The 16,397-nt window shown below is 41.8% G+C and overlaps 1 protein-coding gene across 4 annotated transcripts in view; it reads right to left on the bottom strand.

The window, feature by feature from the left end:
* slc7a11 (solute carrier family 7 member 11) overlaps positions 1-14,173 on the bottom strand; it is a 187,249-nt gene extending 173,076 nt beyond the window's left edge. For all 4 annotated transcript variants that reach the window (XM_072256244.1, XM_072256246.1, XM_072256245.1 and 1 more), the window contains exon 1: positions 13,622-14,173. In XM_072256244.1, coding sequence (XP_072112345.1) covers positions 13,622-13,904 — 283 coding nt within the window. In that variant the 5' untranslated portion in view covers positions 13,905-14,173. The remainder of the gene's footprint in view (positions 1-13,621) is intronic.
* Between the last annotated feature and the right edge of the window lie 2,224 nt (positions 14,174-16,397).

Here is a 16,397-nt window from a genome sequence, read left to right on the forward strand (position 1 = left end):
TTGCAGGTTATGACAGGATTCCTTTCCCGTGAAATGAATGTATGAAGGGCGTTAGTTCAAAAATGTTGACTGTTTACTCTTTTCCATAGATGCCTCCTGGCCTGCTGAATTCCTCCAGCAATTTGTGTATGTTGCTTGGATTGCAAACATCGGCTGAATTTCTCTTGTTTGTAACCAGAAAAAGTTCACAAGTCAAAAATGTGGCCAGAAACTGAGTTCCCACACAGCAGAAGATGCCTGTACCCTTACAACAGCTAGTAGATCCGTAGTGCCAATCTCCCAAATGCACATTTGGATGTGCAGGCTGCACATAGGTTGGCCATTTTTAAACTGGGGAGGATCTGCAGTAGGTTTCACCAGTAGTACAACTCTTCTTAAAGAATAGGGGAAAAACAATAAATATAGTACAGGTGTCCCACGCTTTTCGAACATTTGCTTTACGAAACCTCACTGTTACGAAAGACCTACATTAGTTCCCTATTTTCGCTAACAGAAGGTGTTTTCACTGTTACGAAAAAAGGCAGAGCGCGAAAAAAATCAGCACGCGCCCCGAGCAGCCGTTCTCCCCCGGACCCGGAATGGCATTCTCACCGGCATTGCCTAAACATGTGCCTGTGAGCAGCCGTTAGCAAGATGAGTTCTAAGGTATTGGAAAAGCCTAAAAGAACTCGTAAGGGTGTTATACTTAGCGTAAAACTAGACATAATTAAGCATTTTGATTGTGGTGAACGAAGTAAGGGCGAAGTGAGATTGGCTTGTGGAAGTTGACGAAGATGATGTTGAAGAGGTTTTGGCATTCCCTGACCAAGAACTGATAGATGAAGAGCTGATGCAATTGGAAGAGGAAAGGATAACAATCGAAACTGAATGAGTAATGACAAAGTACGACTTTAATTTTGAAAGGGTCTGTTGGTTTAGGGCATATTTGCAAGATGGTTTGAGTGCTTACAAAGAACTGTATGATAGAAAAATGCGCGAGGCCCAGCAGTCAAGCAAGCCTTCCACATCAGCCACAGCAGACGACGAACCTCGACCTTCGACATCGAGGCAGGCAGACATAGATGATGAGCTGCCTGCCCTAATGGAAACAGACGACGAGATGACACCTCAATGTCCCACCACCCCAACCCCCAGGCCGCGGACAGATACCGATCCGCGGAGAATGCAGCGGTAGCTGGGAGCCACTCAGCACACCTTTAAGAAAAAAGCCGAAATAAACATGCTAATTAATTAGGTGCTGCCCAGCACATAATTAATTAGCATGTTTGTTTTGGCTTTTTTCTTAAAGATGTGCTGTGTGCCTCCCGGCTACCGCTGTACCCCTGCACGCTTCGCAGATCGGTATCGGTTTGCTGCCCGGAGGGTGGGGGCCACTGCACCACCCAAACTCCAATGACTCAGCCTAACACACCATCACCAGTGTGCTCAGCAAGGTGACTTCCTGATTCCCGTAAGTGATACTACACTGTATGTACATTATTTCTACTTTATATCGGCTGTGTATTTTTACGTGTTATTTGATATGATTTGGCAGCTTCAGAGCTTAAAGGTTACTGGAGAGCACTTGCGCCATGTTTTTGCCAATAGCGCTTGCATGAGATTTTCTGTCGATGGCGCTTGGGTGAGATTTTCGCTACGGACAACAGTGCAGGCAATGATTGCGGAAAAGTATTTCTACTTTATATAGGCTGTGTATTTAACATACCATTCCTGCTTTTACTATATGTTACTGTTATTTTAGGTTTTATGTGTTATTTGGCATGATTTGGTAGGTTATTTTTGGGTCTGTGAACGCTCACAAAATTTTCCCATATAATCAAATGGTAATTGCCTCTTCGCTTTACGACATTCCGGCTTACGAACCGTTTCATAGGAACACTCTACCTTCGGATGGCGGGGGATACCTGTATAGCTCCAGCGGCCCTCTCTGAGATTACCACAAGCATTCCACTTCATATGCTACTTTCACCTTAAGTAGTTTATTGAATTGGTAAATTAGGCTTTGAAATATCATCAAGCCTTTAATTCTATGCCATTGTCATCTAATAACACTCCAACAAGATAACTGCTGACTCTAATATGAATGTTATTATGTAAAAGGTTTCTGTCCCACCTCTGCTCAAACAATAGAAAAGGTGAGGTTCAGGAAGTCTTCTGTCACTATTATTTAAGAAGGTTTTTCTTCCTGTATTTATAAAAGAAACAGGTGAGGCCTAAAAAATCTAATCAAATCTAAAAGAATCAGTCGACACTTTGTAAAAGATTCTGGATTTTTTTCATGTTAAGTGTATGTGTCATCACAAAGAAGCTAAGTCTCTTTACACTGCACACTGTCGGAGCAGTCCTGCCGGGATAACCAAGGACATGACCCATGAGACAAAACACTTTTCATCCCTCTTCCCTCCGAGGGAAGGCTCAGGAGCTTGAAGGCTCATACGGCCAGATTTGGGAACAGCTTCTTTCCAACTGTGATAAGACTGCTGAATGGATCCTGACCCGGATCTGGGCCGTACCCTCCAAATATCCAAACCTGCCTCTCGGTTTTTTTGCACTACCTTACTTTCCCTTTTCTATTTTCTATTGATGATTTATAATTTAAATTTTTACTATTTACTATTGATTTGTACTCCAGGGAGCGCAAAACGCAGAATCAAATATCGCTGTGATGTTTGTATGTTCTAGCATTAATTGTTTGGCGACAATAAAATAAAATCTTCTTCAAACCTTTTATTCAAGGAAGCTACGAACACCAACCTCCCACACACACTTCCCTCTTGCTCTCTTTCCAAATCCTCTCTGCTTCTGCACTCCTCTCCTCATAGCATTCTACATCACTCTACTGATTGTGATCAAGTGGAGCAGTAATGAAAATGTGCCTTGTTAAACCCACTGATGTTTTTCTTTCCTGATTTGTCCATTATGAAGCATCATAGCTCTGCTGCGTACTTACACAATTATACCACACTATGAAGTAAAACACTGAGTTACAGGTATATTGCAGAACACATGAACACTGAGGTACAGGTATATTGCAGAACACATGAACACCAAGGTACAGGTATATTGCAGAACACATGAAGTGACCTGTATCCTCTCCAGTAAAATACAGCTATTGTGCAACCCCATGTAAATCAAAGGATGGTTATCTTCATTTGCATTCATCTCCACTTCTAGCCCTTTCTATTAAAATTAAGGATACTTGTTCAAAAGTGATTGAATTGAAATTCTCCTGTATTTTCCTATGGCACGGATAAGTGTTAAGTGATCAAAATCTAATATTTATATATTTAACAAGGAAACATATGATATTGGTATTTACATCCCCTTCTGAATGTTTATGCTGATTTCTCAATATCTGTAGCCATTTCAAGCCATCCTAAAGAAAGAAATTTGGCAGAATCCTTTGGTGCATCTTAACATTGTGAAATTATTTACGAGTTTGGTGCAGAGAGAGTACTGAGATGGTAGAGGTGCTGTTATTTTTATGAGTATTAAGTCAAGGTCAAATGATAGAGAACAGCAGGGACATTCTCCTCATGGTCATACCATCATATTGATTCTTGTAGCATCTTACAATGCTCACAATGATTATTATGTTTCCTCACTCTTCAGTGCAAAAGTGAAAAAATTATCTCTGAAGTACCTTGTCATCTCCTATGATGTTGAAAAAGGCAATGCAAATGTAAATGTTAATTTGCTTATTTGTTTTTCATCCCCACCTCTCCCCCTTTCCTTCGGTTTTAAATCAAAATGTTATCTAGGTTGACGCTTCAGTCTAACACAGGGCATGATGTGATTTGGAAGAGTCATCCTGCAGCACAGCACAAAGAGTAAATTGCCCTCACAGATGGACGTAAAAGATCCCATGTCACAATTCAAGGAACAGGAGGGAAATTCTCCAATGTTTTTCAAATGACTCTGCCAATATTTATCCCTCAACCAACAGCACCAAAATCAGTTCCCCTCCCAAAAGTGGAAATTGTTCATTTTAAGAACTATAGGATGTGCTCTATGTTGCTGTTCTATTGTTTAGTATGTATCATGCTAAAGTGTCTGCCTACCTCTGTGAGGTATGCCTCAGTAAGAATGTACACTTTCAATGAATAAAATAACTTTATTATTAGATTGAATTACTGACTATTTTCCAGTATCTCAGTGTGAGATAGTGGGAGACCAAGCACTACAAGTACTTAAAATGTGAAATAAAACAGAAAATACAGGAAATGCTCAGATAGTCATTCTGTATCAAAGGTGAGAGAAATAAAATAAACGTTTCAGAAGGCGCAGAAGGCAATTTGCTTTTACTCCGACATCACAGCAATGTGGATCATGGAAATTCACTCTTTGGAATTCAATTCACTACCAAGTGCATGAAATAACAATAAAAATTCACTCTTATAGAATTAATATGAGAAAATGTAACAAAATAAACACAAAATGTGATAGAAACAACACATTTTGTCAATTATTTGTTAAAGATCCATGTTATAGAAAACTGCAAATGAGTTTTCTAGGAACACAAACCCTTCATTATGCAAGAGTGTACTGTACAGCAGTTGCTCATCGTCTGTTTGTGCAATCTGATATCATTAATTTCCGTAACGTAAACACGAGGAATTCTGCAGATGCTGGAAATTCAAGCAACAAACATCAAAGTTGCTGGTGAACGCAGCAGGCCAGGCAGCATCTCTAGGAAGAGGTACAGTCGACGTTTCGGGCCGAGACCCTTCGTCAGGAAGGCTTTTCATTCCAGGACGAGGGAGATGTCCTCCTTTTTTAAAGAAAGGGGCTTCCCTTCCTCCACTATCAATTCTGCTCTCAAACGCATCTCCCCCATTTCACGCACATCTGCTCTCACTCCATCCTCCCGCCACCCCACTAGGAATAGGGTTCCCCTGGTCCTCACCTACCACCCCACCAGCCTCCGGGTCCAACATATTATTCTCTGTAACTTCCGCCACCTCCAACGGGATCCCACCACTAAGCACATCTTTTCCTCCCCCACTCTCTCTGCTTTCCGCAGGGGTCGCTCCCTACATGACTCCCTTGTCCATTCGTCCCCCCCATCCCCCCGTCCTGGCACTTATCCTTGTAAGCAGAACAAGTGCTACACATGCCCTTACACTTCCTCCCTTACCACCATTCAGGGCCCCAGACAGTCCTTCCAGGTGAGGCGACATTTCACCTGTGAGTCGGCTGGTGTGATATACTGTGTCCGGTGCTCCCGATGTGGCCTTCTATATATTGGCGAGACCTGACGCAGACTGGGAGATTGTTTTGCTGAACACCTACGCTCTGTCCGCCAGAGAAAGCAGGATCTTCCAGTGGCCACACATTTTAATTCCACATCCCATTCCCATTCTGATATGTCTATCCACGGCCTCCTCTACTGTAAAGATGAAGCCACACTCAGGTTGGTGGAACAACACATTATATTCTGTCTGGGTAGCCTCCAACCTGATGGTATGAACATTGACTTCTCAAACTTCCGCTAATGCCCCACCTCCCCCTCTTACCCCGTCTGTTATTTATTTATATACACACATTCTTTCTCTCTCTCTCCTTTTTCTCCCTCTGTCCCTCTCACTATACCCCTTGCCCAACCTCTGGGCTTCCCCCCTCCCCCCTTTCCTTCTCCCTAGGCCTCCTGTCCCATGATCCTCTCATATCCCTTTTGCCAATCACCTGTCCAGCTCTTAGCTCCATCCCTCCCCCTCCTGTCTTCTCCTATCATTTTGGATCTCCCCTTCCCCCTCCCACTTTCAAATCTCTTACTAGCTCTTCCTTCAGTTAGTCCTGACGAAGGGTCTCGGCCTGAAACGTCAACTGCACCTCTTCCTAGAGATGCTGCCTGGCCTGCTGCATTCACCAGCAACTTTGATATCTGTCATTCATTTCCCTGTCCTGTAACCTACCTCCATGTTCTCCTCATTAAACTCATTTGTGTTACAGGTCCTTGCTGTGTAAAATTTGGCTGCTGTGTTTCTCTGTGTTAGAAATAAAACATAATTCTTTGGCTGCAAAATATTTTATAACATCCTGAGGTAGTAAAAATCACTATATTACTACAAGTGTGTGAATGGGTGGGCAGATGAGATGGATGGAAATGGGTTTGTTTTGTTTTATTGTATATATATATATATATATTTATCTATCTATATATATATATACACACACACATATAATTAAATTAAATAAGTAGTGCAAAAAGAGAGCAACAAATAAAATAGTGAAGTAGTGTACATGGGTTCATTGTCCTTTCAGAAATCAGATTGTGGTGAAGAAGCTGTTCCTAAAATGTTGAGTGGACCTTTTTCTTGATGGTAGTCATGAAAAGAGCATATATCCTGGTGATGGGGGTCCTGAATGGTGCATGCTACCTTTTTAAGGCAACATCTTTTGAAGAAGTCCTCAATGCAGGGGAGGCTAGTGCCCATGATGGAGTTGGCTGAGTTTGCAATTTTCAGCGAACTTTTTTTGATCCTGTGCAGTGGCTCCTGCATTCCAGACAGTGATGTAACAGTTTGAATGCTCTCCTCAGTATATTGGTAGAAATTTGCAATACCAAGTGTCCTCAAACTCCCAATGAAAAATAGCCGCCACTGTGCCTTCTTTGTAATTGCATGCATCTTCCTAAGCAATTGCTCTATTTAGTTGTGATCTATTAAAGCCCTAGAGTTATTCAACATGAGAAGAGGCCCATTGGCCTAACTCACCCATGTTGACCAAGTTGTCTTTCTGAGTTTGCCCATCCCTCTGAGCCTTTCCTATCAATGAACATGTCCGAACGTCCTTTAAGCAATGTCATTGTACCCAAACCTACCACTTCCTATCACAGCTTGCTCCAAGTGCCCACATCCTCTGTATGAAAATCTTGACCCTCAGTCTGGTTTAAGTCCGTCCCCTATTACCTTATCCCTAAGCCCTCTAGTTGTTAATTCTCTTACACTGGATAAAGAACTACACCATCAATCTTATCCTAGTTATGATCTTACTCGTATAAACATCCACAAGGACCCTCCTTCACTCCAGGGAGAGCAAGTCCCAGCCTATCCAATCTCTCCTTTTATCTCAAGCCCTGCAGTCATTGCAATATTCTGAACCCTCTCTAGCTTAAGTATATCTTTCCTATTGTATGGCAACCGGAAATGCACACAGAAAATCAGATACTGTACTGTCAGAGCAACATCTGATACAGCTATAAAGAAATGGCCCAACTCTTGTTCTCCTCCAATGAAGGCAAGTATGATGTCCACATTCAGGAAACTATGTAGCTGTACTCCTAGGTCTCTGTTTTACAACACTCTGTTCTCCCAGGGCCATGTTTATGTGTACAGTTAGCTACCTCAAAGAAGTATCACACGCCATTTTTTTTGGCTATGATTGTGATCTAATCTCTTTTTTTTCCTTTCTATTTAGAAACAATCCAACCCATTGCTACTACATGTTGAGATTTGTGCCTCCAAGTAAAGAGAAATATAAGATGAGGCAACAATAGACTTGATAGTATTAAAAAAATGCAAGATAATTAAAAGTAACTGGAAGTTACAATGGAAAAACAGTCAATAGGTGGTCCTGCCTTGTAATAGCAGATTTATAGCGGAGTTACCTAAGTTCACAAAATCAGCTCCAGTTTCAAAGTAACTGCCAGACAGTTTCAAAGTGGTGATTCTACATCTTTCAAATAATTCAAAAAAGATAATGGTAATTTGGAAAAGCAGAAAAAATCGTTAGGTTGAAATACTGAATTTGCATCTTGCCTGATGAAAGATACAAGATAACATTTTTCTGAATTAACAACATAGAACATAGAACATAGAATAGTACAGCACAGTACAGGCCCTTCGGCCCACAATGTTGTGCTGACCCTCAAACCCTGCCTCCCATATAACCCCCCACCTTAAATTCCTCCATATACCTGTCTAGTAGTCTCTTAAAACTTCACGAGTGTATCTGCCTCCACCACTGACTCAGGCAGTGCATTCCACGCACCAACCACTCTCTGAGTAAAAAACCTTCCTCTAATATCCCCCTTGAAATTCCCACTCCTTACCTTAAAGCCATGTCCTCTTGTATTGAGCAGTGGTGCCCTGGGGAAGAGGCGCTGGCTATCCACTCTATCTATTCCTCTTACCCACCAAATATAAAAGTAAATCTAAATCGCTCACTTTTTTGTAAACTGGGTAAAGCTATCAAGTAGATTACGCTGAGGTCATTAAGTCCACAGGTTTAGTAGTCATAGTCATGGTCATACTTTATTGATCCTGAGGGACATTTGTTTTTATTACAGTTGCACCATAAGTAATTAATTAGTAATAAAACCATAAATAATTAAATAGTAATATGTAATTATGCCAGGAAATAAGTCCAGGACCAGCCTATTGGCTCAGGGCGTCTGACCCTCCAAGGGAGGAGTTGTAAAGTTTGATGGCCACAGGCAGGAATGACGCTTAGTGTTGCATCTCGGTGGAATGAGTCTCTGGCTGAATGTACTCCTGTGCCCACCCAGTCCATTATGTAATGGATGGGACACATTGTCCAAGATGGCATGCAACTTGGACAGCATCCTCTTTTCAGACACAACCGTCAGAGAGTCCAGTTCTATCCCCACAACATCACTGCCTTATGAATGAGTTTGTTGATTCTGTTGGTGTCTGCTACCCTCAGCCTGCTGCCCCAGCACACAACAGCAAACATGATAGCAATGGCCACCACAGACTCGTAGAACATCCTCAGCATCGTCGGACAGATGTTAAAGGACCTCAGTCTCCTCAGGAAATAGGGACGGCTCTGACCCTTCTTGTAGACAGCCTCAGTGTTCTTTGACCAGTCCAGTTTATTGTCAATTCATATCCCCAGGTATTTGTAATCCTCCACCATGTCCACACTGATCCCCTGGATGGAAACAGGGGTCACCGGTGCCTTAGACCTCCTCAGGTCTATCACCAGCTCCTTAGTCTTTTTCACATTAAGCTGCAGAAAATTCTGCTCACACCATGTGACAAAGTTTCCTACCGTAGCCCTGTACTCAGCCTCATCTCCCCTGCTGATGCATCCAACAATGGCAGAGTCATCAGAAAGCTTCTGAAGATGGCAAGACTCTGTGCAGTAGTTGAAGTCTGAGGTGCAAATGGTGAAGAGAATGGGAGACAAGACAGTCCCTTGTGGAGCCCCAGTGCTGCTTATCACTCTGTCGGACACACGGTGTTGCAAGCACACGTACTGTGGTCTGCCAGTCAGGTTTGCTGCAATATGTGCTTAAAATGAATTCTAATTTGATTCAAAATCCATAAATACATTAATTTCACACTATCATCCTAATTTTCAGCAGTTTCAATTCTCTAAGTTACTTAACTGAGCGTTATATAAATAAAATAAAACTTTGGCCACACACGGCGTATTGTGAGCAATTCTGGTTGCTTCATTACAGCAGGGGACATGGATCATGTGCAGGTAGAAGTGATGAGTTTAATTTAACATACTGTTCAGCACAAACCTTGTGAGCTGAAGGGCCTGTTCCTGCATTGAGTTGTTCTTTGTTCTAAAAGGCAGTGACTGCATACAGATTAATAATTTCCTCTTGCTTTCAAATATTACCAAGGAAACTCACAAAGATTCCTTATAAATTGCAGAATACATATCTTTGCATTATTTTAAATGAGCAGGACTGTTCTTCTTTGAATATTTCTGTCACTTTTTGTCATCCAAGTTGGTAATCTATGTTAAGTAGCACCACTGCAGACTTATTTGCACACATTAAAAAACTCACAGTAACAGCTGCTGATTTATACTTGAGATACAGAAGTCAACAAATTGCAACTTCTACATTTTTGTTTTCTTGTCATTGGAATTGAATACAGTATATCTCTGGGCTCGTTTAGTAACCCTCTCACTTCAGACTCGGGTAGTTGTAGTTTCAACCTCAACTTCAGAGACTTGAGTTCATAAACAAGGTGAATAATCCACCCAGTACTGTGAAAGTGACACCTGAGCAGAGTTGCTGTCTTTTGAATGAAGTCTGCAGCCAAAGTCTTGTGTGCTATCTCAGGTAGATATAAGTGAGGCGAATGACATAATTAGTGGAGTTAGTCCCAGTATTCAGAGCAATATTTATCCCTTAATTAAGAAACGGAAAATAGATTATCTGGAGATATTGCATGCAATTACACCATTTCCTGTGAATACTTCCTCTGTCAGACCCTCTTAGAAGGTGAATTTGCTGTCTCATAATGAAGAACACCACTTGAGATTTGTGGCTGTATTAGAAAGAATTCTTGGGTGAAGGCCAATCTGCAAATTAAGTGGGAACAATGTCCTGGCTTTACTTCTTTAATTTTGTTATGCAGCTAAGCTACTCAGTTAGATTCCTGTTCTAAAATCCACTGCCATTTAAAGACAGACATTATATTGTTATTCGATTTGCAACTCTAACCTTGGAATCAGAATATTACAGGTTCACATTTCACTATAGAGTCTGGAGCACAAATAAACTTCAGTGCGACACTGAGGGCTACTGGACCGTTAGAAATATTGTGCTTGGATAAAGTGTTACATTGACGTTCCATCTACAATCTCAAAATTTCACAGGAGTTATCCCCAATTATCTCAATAATATTTATCCCACAATAAACAAATCTAAATTAGATTGTTTGGAAATGTTCATATCACCACTTCCTAATACCATCCTGTTTTTCTGTTGAGATTCAGATATGCATCTGGCATTCAGATCTAAATCTTCAGTAACAAAATGAAGCCCAATTATTTGACTATTGTGAAAGAACAAGTATGGATATTGTACCTACAAACATTAAATGCAAAATCTGCAGATGTTTGAAATCCAATGCACCACACACAAAATGCTGGAGTAACTCAGCAGGTCAGGCAGCATCGATAGAAAAGTCATAAGTTATAAAGTGCTGAATATCATAGAATTGAATATAGAGTACATAAGAGGAAAACTGCGTAGTCTTGCAAATGAAATTGGAAAGTTGCTTTGCACTGGCTGATGTCACAATTAAGGTAGAATCACCACAAAGTTGGCTGGTTCTATGGATGACGTTGGTACCAAATGTCCTTTAGTGCTCTCCTTGACTGGTTGCAAGCCCTCTAGTTATCATTTTGATCTTGTTTCCATCACACTTAGTTACCTTCTTCCCCAGAACATATTCACTTTGTGAAAATTGGCACACTATTTAAGCTACAGCAAAAACTGGGATACATTCTGTCACAAATAAAATTGTAACTTCAATTGAGACTTATTGTTAAGATATGCTTAAAACTCCGACAGCTTTTGGCTTAAGTTAGCTGAGCAGAAACAACAATGAAAAAAAATCCCTCATTAAATATAATGTATAAAACAAATATACAGTGTGATTTGCCACATTCAGTATCATTGAAATGAAACTGCATGATAGAAACAAACTGATTTAAAAATAAGATATTTGAATTATTCATTTAAATGACCTAAAATTTCTTATTTATATTGTTTAGTGTCAAACACAATTTTCCTTTAACTACATACAGTTGAATTTCCCATTTTATCCAAATATGCTCAGGTAATTAACTGATAGCAAAAAGAAAAAAAAGTTACTACTTCATTGTTTAAGCTCTAACATAATGATAACTTGAACTAAGTATTAAGGCGGTACTAATGCCTGAGCCAAAATCAGAGAATATGATCATTATTCAATCTTGTGGAAGAACTCATTGATTCGAACAACATCTGTGGGAATAAAGGTATTGTCAGCATTTCAGGTTGAAAACCAACATCAGGACTGACGTTTTGCAGGAGTTGAAAGGAGCCGAAAGGGAAGTTCTTCAGGGTAAGAACAAGTTCAGACAAGCAGATGAGAGTGTTAGTGGAAGGGAACTAGTTGGATCATTGTTAAAAGAAGTGGAGGGCTTTAAGATGTTTCTGATGGGGAATGGGGAATTCCTTTCATCCTAGAGATGCTGCTCAAGCTGCTTAGTTCTTCCAGCAGTTTATTTGGTGCCCAAATTCCAGTATCTGCTGTCTTTTGTATCTCCACCTTGATCATAATTATAAGACTGTTTATGGGATTTTGCTGTCTATAATCTGACTCTTGAGTTTCCTAAATTACAACAATTACCCATTCTCTTAGGTATGAAGGCAGTATGAATTATGGGGCAATGTTTTTTTTAGAGATTTCCTTTACCCCTTTATGCATTTAAGGTGGACAAGGAGTTAAACTTCCATTAAACTCAGTGTTTGCTTTCCCTAATATACCCCTGCTGCCAAATGCTTCATAGGAGCAATCAAAATGATTCAAACCCTGACATGAGGAATTCTGCAGATGCTGAAAATTCAAGCAACACACATCAAAGTTGCTGGTGAATGCAGCAGGCCAGGCAGCATCTCTAGAAAGAGGTACAGTCGACGTTTCGGGCCGAGACCCTTCGGCAGGACTAACTGAACTTCACTTAATCCTGACGAAGGGTCTCGGCCCGAAACGTCGAATGTACCTCTTCCTAGAGATGCTGCCTGGCCTGCTGCGTTCACCAGCAACTTTGATATGTGTTGACTCAAACTTTGGTCAGCATTCCTACCAAACACAGTTGGGTTTATCTTAATTTTATTGCCACTTGTACACCATCATTAGAGTAGCTAGTATAACTATTTTTCTGTTCAAGATTACACCACGCAAAATCTTCATAGTCTAGAAATGTGTCAATGTTTTAGATTGTAGTCTATTATTATGTTGATGATAATAATAACCCTGCCAATTTAATTAGAATAATGATAGGACAGCTTCTAGTCAGCCAGAGTCAAGGCACAAAAAGTTTGCAAAGTTGATTCACAGCACTTGATTGTGCGCTTGCTTCCATTTGTTGTCAAGAATTTCCTAGTGGCTGGGCTGGAGGAGACCAGGTAGAAAGTTAGATGGCACCTGGTGGTTTGGCAGTGGATGCAATTTTTCTTCCAGAAATTACAAAAATAGTGGCACAAATTCCTGCCCCCGTGCCTCATTCAGCACCAGGAATAACAACAATGTGCTAAAAGAGGGAAGACCGGTAGGTACAGGCCTAGGAGTGAGACCCCGTGTTGCCATCAGTGATGGGGCAAAATAGGGCGGGTGATTGCAAGTGGAACTCGTATCCTGAAATTTAATGCGGCCATTGGGACTGAGGTACATGTTCCTCACGGCTGAGCTCGCAAAACAGTGCCAGCATCTTTGCATATGGATTAACTGTGTGTGATAACCGTGGCACAATGCATACATATTCAGAATCTCGACACAATGTGCTACATTGATTAGCATCCCATCACTGGAATTCTACTCTGTCCTTTCATCGGATGTGGTTTGCAGTTCACTATACAGCAGAGGCATTCAACTTGCTTCCCTATTGTATAATGTTGAGAGCTGGAGGCTTACAACAAAAGGAAGATTCCTCACAGCCGATGCTTTAAAATTAGCTCTACCGCGGTGGAATGTTCACAGTTAATCCACAAACTAAAACTTTTGTAGGCTTTCGTAATCAGAATCTTCCTACCACTTCTCAGCATCACCGCTGCTGATCATGTCTTCTCCAGTTAACAAGCGAGCAAGCGAGAAAATGTGGGGCAAGCCCCGTAAAGTTTGAGCAGTGGAGCCCGACTCACCGAACAGCGACAGGACACCGCACGCAGTCCACATCACTAGGGCCATGCCCACTGTACCGGTGTGCTGCAAGATCCCCTTGGGAGAGATGAAAATGCCGCCGCCGATGATCGTCCCGATTATAATCGATATACCTCTCAACAGAGTTACCTTCTTCTTTAAAACCACTTTCTCATGTGTTTTTTTACTCGGTTGTCCTGAGTCCGTATTACTCGGCACATATCCACAGGTGTCCGGGTTGTAGCGCTCTCCGCTGCAGATGGTGGATAGTGGAACAGTGGACATATTTTAATAACCTATACTGGATATGTGAAGGCAGGTTGAGTGGTTTAAATTTACTTCTTGCTAACGCTGTTTATTTTTATGTTGATTTGTTACACGTTCCGTGTGTTTTTGCCTATGTGCATGCGGATATCAGAGCCTGTACATCCCGAAGTGAAGATACCGAATGTTTCAGCCGATGTGTACATCAGTTTCTGCGTCCTAAGAGCCACAATTTGACTTCCGCCTGCTCTCGGGTGTCACCACTCAGGACGTGTTGCATCAGCCAGAAAGCAAAGGGTTATGGTAACTCGGAACTTTAACGTATCCCCACTTATTTCGGCGATCCGCGCCGCCCCATTAACTGGTCCCGCCCACTTCGCACTCCGTCAAATCCCATTCCTTCTTACACACACACGCAAAAAAAACCACTCACCCCTCTATTCTCTCACGTGCCTGTAAAAGAGTGCAAAGAGAGTTCCGAATGTAATCTAGACGTCGGAATCTACCCCATCTGTATTTCTTTCCAGATGTTAGGACTTTTCTATATTTCTGGGATTCCTTTATCTAGGAAAATGATTCAAGTTTCTGTTTTATAAAGGTTATATTTCATTTTAAACTCTGACACTCGGGATTATTGTCAAACACATGCTAAACTGTTCGAGATAGTCTCACAGACGACGATGTGGACATGATAATTAAGGTGCACAATAAAATAAAACAGAAGGGGCCGCACCTCTGCTGTGGAAATGGATTATAGAGTTATAGGTGTAGAAACATGCCCTCCCCCTCCCCGCCCCCTTACCGACCACCATTCCTGCATTAATTCAACTTCCATCTATGTCTTTTGAATTTAAACAACTGTTCAAATGCCTCTTAAATGTTGTTAATGTTCCTCCTCTGACAACACAAACCAGATACTGTACTAATAAGCAGTGGCTCTGCAACTGGATCCTAGACTTCCTGACTGGGAGACCTCAGTCAGTCCGGATTGGAAGCAGCATCTCCAACACCATCACACTGAGCACGGGGCCCCCCAGGGCTGTGTGTTCAGTCCACTGCTGTTCACTCTGCTGACCCACGACTGTGCTGCAACATACAGCTCAAACCACATCATCAAGTTCATCGATGACACAACCGTGGTGGGTCTCATCTGCAAGAACGACAAGTTAGCATACAGAGAGGAGGTGCAGTGGCTAATGGACTGGTGCAGAGCCAACAACCTGTCTCTGAATGTGAACAAAACAAAAGAGATGGTTGTTGGCTTCAGGAGGACACGGAGCAACCACTCTCCACTGAAAATTAATGACTCCTCCGTAGAGATCGTTAAGAGCACCAAATCTCTTGGTGTTCACCTGGCGGGGAATCTCACCTGGTCCCTCAACACCAGCTCCATAGCAAAGAAAGCCCAGCAGTGTCTCTACTTTCTGCGAAGGCTGAGAAAAGTCCATCTCCTACCCCCCCAACCTCACCACATTCTACATAGGTTGTATTGAGAGCATCCTGAGCAGCTGCATCACTGCCTGGTTCGGAAATTGCACCATCTCAGATTACAAGACCCTGCAGCGGATAGTGATGTCAACTGAGAAGATCATCGGGGTCTCTCTTCCCACCATTACAGAATTTACACCACACGCTGCATCTGCAAAGCAAACAGCATTATGAAGGACCCACGCACCCCTCATACAAACTCTTCTCCCTCCTGCCATCTAGCAAAAGGCACCGAAGCATTTGGGCTGTCACGACCAGACTATGTAACAGTGTCTTCCCCCAAGCCATCAGACTCCTCAATACCAGACCCTGGACTGACACCAACCTACTGCCCTCTACTGTGCCTATTGTCTTATTTATCATTTATTGTAATGCCTGCACTGTTTTGTGCACTTTATGCAGTCCTGGGTAGGTCTGTAGTCTAGTGTAGTTTTTGTGTTGTTTTCTGTAGTTCAGAGTAGTTTTTCTATTGTTTCATGTAGCACCATGGTCCTGAAAAACGTTGTCTTGTTTTTACTGTGTACTGTACCAGCAGTTATGGTCGAAATGACAATAAAAAGTGACTTGACTTGATTGGCAAGAGGCAAAGAGTTGGAATAAAGGGAGCCTTTTCAGGTTGACTGCCGATGACTAGTGGTGTTCCACAGGGATCCTGTTAGGACTGCTTTTTTGTTATATGTCAATGACAGATGACAGAATTGATGCCTTTCTTGTGAATTTTGTGGATTTGAAGATAGGTGGAGGTGCAGGTAGTTTTGAGGAAGTACAGTGGCTGCAGAAGGGCTTAGACAGATTAGGAGAATGGGCAGAGAAAGACAGATGGAATAAAGTGTCAGGAAGTGCATAGCTGTGCACTTTGTTAGAAGAAGTAAAAATGAAAACTACCTTCTAAAGAAAAGGAAAATGCAAAAAACTGAGGCACGGAGAGACTTGGGAGTCCTTGTGCAGGATTCCTTAAAGGTTATTTTGTATGTTGAGTTGGTGGTGAGGAAAGAAAATGCAATGTTAGCATTCATTTCAAGAGGA

Source organism: Mobula birostris, chromosome 4, assembly GCF_030028105.1.
Source record: "Mobula birostris isolate sMobBir1 chromosome 4, sMobBir1.hap1, whole genome shotgun sequence".
In the NCBI taxonomy this organism is placed as follows: Eukaryota; Metazoa; Chordata; class Chondrichthyes; order Myliobatiformes; family Myliobatidae; genus Mobula; species Mobula birostris.